Source organism: Sinocyclocheilus anshuiensis, unplaced genomic scaffold (genome assembly GCF_001515605.1).
Source record: "Sinocyclocheilus anshuiensis isolate Anshui unplaced genomic scaffold, SAMN03320099.WGS_v1.1 scaffold453, whole genome shotgun sequence".
In the NCBI taxonomy this organism is placed as follows: Eukaryota; Metazoa; Chordata; class Actinopteri; order Cypriniformes; family Cyprinidae; genus Sinocyclocheilus; species Sinocyclocheilus anshuiensis.
Window position 1 is genome coordinate 540,566 of NW_015537979.1, and position 7,808 is coordinate 548,373.

The window sequence follows — 7,808 nt, forward strand, 5'->3', positions numbered from 1 at the left end:
GTACGTTTTCATATTTAAAGGATTTGCCACTGATGATTCAAACGCGAGTTTTGAGCAGTGTAGAGTAGCACTTGTTGTTTGTCATTTCTCTGATCACAAATGCAGACATGGTTTTATGTTTACGCGGCGCGATGCAATGCAACGCAACGCGTAAAAAGACAGTATAAGTCATTATAATCAGTAATTATGTCCCCACTGGATGCAACAAATGCCTCGTTTATAATGGGTTTTAATGTGTTTGTCTCGTCGCTCCGGCCGGGACACGGCATCAACAGTATGTGAGGGGCATAACATTTCCGTCTCACGCTTGAGGTATTCGGCCAATCACAACGCACTGGATAGCTGGCCAATCACAGCGCACCTTGCTTTTTCAGACCGATGAGCTTTGTAAAAATCGACACGTTTCAGAAAGGCGGGGCATAGAGGAGAAACAATAATGTACAGTATGTGGAAAATAATGTGTTTTTTTTTACTTTAAACTGCATAAACACATTTCATTACACCAAATACACAAAATAATGTTCTTTTTAGCAGCATCATATGACCCCTTTAACAAAGGATATGTAGCATTTAATAGCATGGAATTATACTGGAATCATATTAGCATCACCATCAACTAATGACAGAAATTCCCATATTACCCGACTACTACATTTGAGTACAAAAAAAATAAAAAATTACAAATGTACTTCAAATGCCTTTTGAGTGCCTCCACTTACCGGAAGAGCAGCCTCTGGCCTGTCTCTTTCTTGATAATGTTGAGCTTGTAGTAATGGCGTAATGCTCTGGACATTTTCTCATAGGTCATATTGGCCCTGTTCTGCAATAACAAACAAACAAACAGACCCAATTATTATCAGTCACACGTAAAGCAATGAAGACATGAGCTGGTCTGGTCTGTTGCAGTACCTTGTGGTTGCCCCAGAGTCGTGCCAGTCCGTTGGGATCCACCACTCTGAAGATCATGGCATCCGGATCCTCCCAGCGTATAAAGGCCTCATACCTGCTGTCCGACAGCAGCTGGTACACATAGTCCCATAAGAGTTTGCAGTCTAATGAAAAGCAGTGTTGGGAAGGTTACTTTGTGAATGTAACATAGGTTACAGATGACCCTATTTAAAATGCAATAAATAGTGTAACTATTTCAATTACTTTATTAAAATGATGTAACATTATATTTGATTACTTTTCTAAATTGCTAACGAATGTTTTCAACTGTTAATCAGTTAATCAACTCTCAGACAGGTTGTAGCCTAAAGCTTTCGGTGGCAATGTGGATTGATGTACTCAATAATTCAAACAAGAGAACCAATCAAATGCATCAGAATAGCATCACTTTACTAAACAGCCTTTAAATGGCAGGAGGCATTGTGCACATCAAAAACAGGCAAAGCAACAAATCAATATTATTCAACTTATCGTTATTTTCATAAGTAACTGTAATTTAATTACACATTTTTTTCTCAGTAACTGATTACGGTTACATTCATTTTGTAATTAAATTACGTAACACTGTTACATATAACTAGTTACTGCCCAACACTGAAGAAAAGACATTCCTTTATGGTTTTTGACATCCGGTATTTTTTTTTCTCCATTACCAATGGCTGGTATCATATATTATTTTGTTACCAGTTTTCAATGTCTGAAACAAAATGCACGAGCACCTGCAATCTTTCCATTAGCCTCAGAGGTTTGTGTGGTGTTTGCAGGTCCTGTAGGTTTATTGGACAGGTTGAGAGGCACATCTCTAGAGTAAACATTTAAAGGCTGTCTGGTTTTGTCTGGAGATGTCTGTTGATTTTTTTCCTCAGGAGAATGACGAGAAAGCTCTGCAAAATACAAATAAAAGGAGAGCTATAGAATCTCAAGGGTCAAAGTTAATTTTTTACTTTAGTACTAAGCAAACTCATCTATATCCTGTATCAGTGGTTTTCATTAGGGGCCTCAGTACACTTTAAGCAGTTTTAACATTAAATGTTACACTTGTAACATTCTTTTACAAAAATGTAAGCATTTTTTACAGAGTTCAGCATATGACATGCTGAAGAAAGATAATAGATATTGTGGCCACAAATTTGCTCCCACGACTTAGTGTCCAATTTGTGTCCATGTTGGCCACATTCATCCCCTCATTTTAGGTACATTTTGGTCATATTTTACTAATTTGTTCCCTTGTTTTAATTTAAATTATACGATAAACTAAAACCCATGGTTTAACTAAAACTAGGAATTAATTGAATCATGAGATCAAATTCTTAATTCATGTCTACAACATCTTTTACATTTCATGTGTGGGGCTCGAAAATAAAATATTTTCCATTTTTATTCAATACAAACCCATTAAAACCCATTGCAGTTCAAAGATTAACCCCTAAAGACTTACAAAATAAGCATTCTCAGAAATGTTTTATATACTGTACATCTTCATATCTGCATCTAGTCTTGAATAGTTCACCCAAAATTTTTTGCTGGAAATGTACTCATCCTCAGACCGTCCAAGATGAAGATGAGTTCAAAAGAAAAGATTTGTATGTAGCATTACATCACTTGCTCACCAACAGATCCATTGCAGTGAATGGGTGCCGTCAGAATAACCTGAGTAACCATCAGAATAACCAGAATATCCCTCTCACATCAAAATCCACTGGCATACTTGTTTAGAACAGTTTTGGACTGTTTTCACTAGAAAACCGTGTTTGATCTGTGTATATTTCTCTCTAACTGATTACGGTTACATTCATTTTGTAATTAAATTACGTAACACTGTTACATATAACTAGTTACTGCCCAACACTGAAGAAAAGACATTCCTTTATGGTTTTTGACATCCGGTATTTTTTTTTCTCCATTACCAATGGCTGGTATCATATATTATTTTGTTACCAGTTTTCAATGTCTGAAACAAAATGCACGAGCACCTGCAATCTTTCCATTAGCCTCAGAGGTTTGTGTGGTGTTTGCAGGTCCTGTAGGTTTATTGGACAGGTTGAGAGGCACATCTCTAGAGTAAACATTTAAAGGCTGTCTGGTTTTGTCTGGAGATGTCTGTTGATTTTTTTCCTCAGGAGAATGACGAGAAAGCTCTGCAAAATACAAATAAAAGGAGAGCTATAGAATCTCAAGGGTCAAAGTTAATTTTTTACTTTAGTACTAAGCAAACTCATCTATATCCTGTATCAGTGGTTTTCATTAGGGGCCTCAGTACACTTTAAGCAGTTTTAACATTAAATGTTACACTTGTAACATTCTTTTACAAAAATGTAAGCATTTTTTACAGAGTTCAGCATATGACATGCTGAAGAAAGATAATAGATATTGTGGCCACAAATTTGCTCCCACGACTTAGTGTCCAATTTGTGTCCATGTTGGCCACATTCATCCCCTCATTTTAGGTACATTTTGGTCATATTTTACTAATTTGTTCCCTTGTTTTAATTTAAATTATACGATAAACTAAAACCCATGGTTTAACTAAAACTAGGAATTAATTGAATCATGAGATCAAATTCTTAATTCATGTCTACAACATCTTTTACATTTCATGTGTGGGGCTCGAAAATAAAATATTTTCCATTTTTATTCAATACAAACCCATTAAAACCCATTGCAGTTCAAAGATTAACCCCTAAAGACTTACAAAATAAGCATTCTCAGAAATGTTTTATATACTGTACATCTTCATATCTGCATCTAGTCTTGAATAGTTCACCCAAAATTTTTTGCTGGAAATGTACTCATCCTCAGACCGTCCAAGATGAAGATGAGTTCAAAAGAAAAGATTTGTATGTAGCATTACATCACTTGCTCACCAACAGATCCATTGCAGTGAATGGGTGCCGTCAGAATAACCTGAGTAACCATCAGAATAACCAGAATATCCCTCTCACATCAAAATCCACTGGCATACTTGTTTAGAACAGTTTTGGACTGTTTTCACTAGAAAACCGTGTTTGATCTGTGTATATTTCTCTCCTGATTCAGACATATTATGCAATATTATGGATAGAGGACTTTAGCAAGTGATTTTTAGGTTAAAAACATCTTTACCTAAAGCGATGGTTTGAAGTTAAAAAAAGTTTTCATAGATCTGTTTCTTACAAACATGCAGCTTTTCACTTCACCAGATGTTAACTGATGGACTGGAGTGGTGTGGATTATTGTGATGTTTTTATCAGCTGTTTGGACTCTCATTCTGACGGCACCCATTCACTGCAGAGCATCCATTGCTGAGCTAGTGATGGAATGCTGAATTTCTCCAAATCTGTTCTGAAGAAAAACAATCTCATCCACGTTTTGGATGGCCTGAGGGTGAGTACATTTTCAGCAGGTTTTTATTTTTGGGTGAACTATTCATTTAATAAAATGAGATCTATCCCCAGGGCTTTGATTTCATGACCTTTTGGGGTTTAAGCGCTGACCTCTGTGCATGCCATGTGAATGCTCAGGGTCAGCAGACAAAGGTTTCCTCTCCTGGCTCTCATCTGTGTTGCATCTAGCTGTTAACACCCAGGAATTTGGATTCACGGGACAAACAGGAACACTTCTGTTTGAGGGACCATAAGGACCTGCAAGACCAATTATCAAATGCTATTTACAGCTGTAACCGCAAAACAATTGAACATTTTATTCATATAGAGTCAAGTCTTGAAAAATGGCAAATATGAATGAAATGTATTGTACTATATTGTTTGAATGGAGGTAGGTCTAATTTAGCCACACCTACTGACAACAGCTCTAGTTGCGTTGCAACCAGGAAATTCCCTCCTGCATAAAGAAATGGGTGTTATTTAACACCATGTTACACAAATGAAGCAGATCAGTGTGTTTCCCCTCAGAATGAGTTATAAAGGACTATAAAATACTGATATAAAATGTTAGGTAAGTATGATATGCCAAATGTTTCCCTTTTCAAGGACTGGAGCAAAAACAATGGCTCAATTCCTTCAACGGTGTGTTTGCTACAAGCTTCAGCAAGCCATTTCATTTATTCTCTGGCACTTGTTCAAATAGGAAGTCAGACATTTATCAAAATGCCCATAATAGAGGATTGCACAAGAATATCCTGAATAAGGAAGAGTCCTCTCGGCTTGTTACTTAAAAATGCTCTAAAATTCTGTGAAATGAAACCTTCATAACCAAACAAATTATTTGGTAACACTTTACAATAAGGTTCATTAGTAAACATTAGTTAACTAATTTAGCTGACATGAACTAAGCATAAGCAATACTTCTACAGCATTTACTAATCTTATTTAATGTTAATTTCAACGTTTACTAATGCATTATTAAAATCAAAAGTTGTGCTTGTTAACATTGGTTGATGCACCGTAAATTAACATGAACTAACAATGAACGACTGTATTTTCATTAACTTAACTTAAGATAATAAGTACTGTAATAAATGTATTGTTCATTGTTTGTTCATGTTAGTTAATTAAATAATGTTATTTAACTAACATTACAGTTTTTCTCAGTCGCTTTGGTGCATTTCTCACATCACTATTTACATTTGCACAACAGTTAGTTCAACCTCCACAACATTTAGTCATTTGTGCACATCATAGTAGCAGTTTCTCATTCCTTCGAACAAATTGCAAATGCTTTTGGACATGCATCAATTGCTTTCATACAACTCTCTGCTGTTTTATAACATTATCATTTGCTTATGTCATGTCAGTCAAAATTAACTATACTTGTGAATGCTGAATAGTCATTCCATATAAAACTAATAGTCCTCATTTCATTGCTTGAGTCATTACATACGTGAGAAATGCACCAAAGCGACTGAGAAAAACTGTAACTAATGGAACCTTATTGTAAAGTGTTAACCAATAATTGTATAAAAATATGCAAGTGGTCAAACAATACATGCATTACTGTTTAAAATGGATGAATTTGATTGCTTTTAAGACCTTAGCTGAACACTCCCATCTTTATGAATACATAGATAGATAGCCAGACAGACAGACAGACAGACAGACAGACAGATAGATAGATAGATAGATAGATAGATAGATAGATCACCTGTCGTCCCGTGCGAGACGGGCGTCTGTTGTGACTGTGTGTTGGAGCTGGACAGCGGGCTGAAGATCGCACATCTCCTCTGCTGCTTCACATGTTGAAGGAGTTCATACAGAACGTCACCTGTCACAGCAGTTGAAATTATTATTATAAAAGATATGTACAAAACTGATAAATATAACTTATTCATTTCAGTATCACACACCAGAGCTGGGACAGCGAAGACGGAAGTCTTCTTTGGTGAGAAGACAAAGCGCCTTTCCGTTCATCTCAAATTTTTGGTGGTCCGCACGTCGCAGAGAATATTCCCTCTGAGCCCAGCGCAGCCAGAGATTCACGTCCTCCTTATTCCACAAGGATGGATTGATCCCTGTGCATTACAAGCATAAAATACAGCGTTAGTTCACCCAAAAATAATAACACTGGCAGCATTTACTCACCCTCATGTCTTTCAAAATCTGTATGAATTTCTTTATTTTATGGTAATTTTATGAGAATTTTGGAGAATGATGAGGCTGCAATGGACGTAGACAGTGTTTAGTGGCTCGGAATCTCAATAAAAGGCATACAAACACCATACGAGTACGCAAATGCCTGACTTACTATATTTCATGTCATATGAAGCCCTTTGGGGAGAAACAGGGGTGAAAATCATCCCCTTCTTATGAGCATTTGCATGCATTTAAAACTGATGTAATGTAATGCAGGCACAAGGCACAATATTTGCACGTTTGAATGTAATTTGACATTAGGTTTTGACTGAATAATTTCTGTCAATTCCTTTCACCAAACTTTGTATGGCTTTGGACTATAAGTAGACTTATACATGTATATAAGAAGACAAATGCTTTATGCTACATTGAGTACATTTGTCCTTTAATGCTATTCATGTAAATTATTTCATGTAAGAACATACGTAGTCTTCCAGGTAGCTTGCAGAGTTCACCAGGCACTGTCTCATACCCGAATGGAGGTTCATTTTGAGGATCGCGCATAATCGGAGAGCAAACTGGGGGTTTGTTCCCATTACAGCTCTGCTGAAGCTTGGAAGGGAAAGCAGAAAGAAACATGTACTTCAATAAAAATCAAAGAAAAGTCCTTCACTCTCAAAATCCATGTTTTCAGTGATGTATAATAATGCATTGATATGAATGAATCCGAAAATACAGAAACTTAACAATCGACTCTTGCTGTATGAACACAAACTGAGATCTCAATACACACAGCAAAAGTGAAAGTAAATTTGAGGCACCCAACAGTTTTTATTTTCAGTTTTGCACTGTTGCCTAATTTTTTACTAAAGTAAATTTGCATCAAAACTCTACATTAATATTTGACTTTTTTATTATGACATTTGAGAGGGTTTACAAAATAACAAAAAAAAGAAAGCTAGTTGGATAAAATATTTGTTTAAGTGAGCAGTTTGATGTGATTTTCATGTATTTAAAGTATTTTCCTTCGTTGTGGGCATTAATAAACACATTGACTACTAATTAAAAGTCAATCATAGAACTATAGCCTACTATTATTTGGATGTGAGTGAGAGCTGTGCGTTTATCATGGATCTTACCTTTATTAAAGGTGGCGGTGAGGAGGCGTCACTCATGTTCTGTAGCCTTCAAGACTTGACAAACTCTTCTAAAAATTCGCTACAATATTTATACCTGATTACTGAATCAATAGCTGATCGATATATACACCAAATACAGCATGTGGTGTCGCGTAAAGTCGTAGTCCTGCACAGCAGAGTTTGTCTTCTTCTTATGCGAATCGCTGCAATATTA

At 36.1% G+C, this 7,808-nt stretch overlaps 1 protein-coding gene across 1 annotated transcript in view; it reads right to left on the minus strand.

Annotated features, from left to right (window-relative positions):
- Positions 1 to 7,808, minus strand: part of LOC107673543 (transcription factor ETV6-like) — a 9,952-nt gene extending 2,144 nt beyond the window's left edge. Inside the window, exons 1-8 of the mRNA XM_016467168.1 lie at positions 7,595 to 7,808; positions 6,941 to 7,067; positions 6,230 to 6,394; positions 6,028 to 6,147; positions 4,422 to 4,568; positions 2,922 to 3,086; positions 910 to 1,052; positions 720 to 820 (exon numbers count right to left, since the gene is read on the minus strand). Coding sequence (XP_016322654.1) covers positions 720 to 820; positions 910 to 1,052; positions 2,922 to 3,086; positions 4,422 to 4,568; positions 6,028 to 6,147; positions 6,230 to 6,394; positions 6,941 to 7,067; positions 7,595 to 7,630 — 1,004 coding nt within the window. The 5' untranslated portion in view covers positions 7,631 to 7,808. The remainder of the gene's footprint in view (positions 1 to 719; positions 821 to 909; positions 1,053 to 2,921; positions 3,087 to 4,421; positions 4,569 to 6,027; positions 6,148 to 6,229; positions 6,395 to 6,940; positions 7,068 to 7,594) is intronic.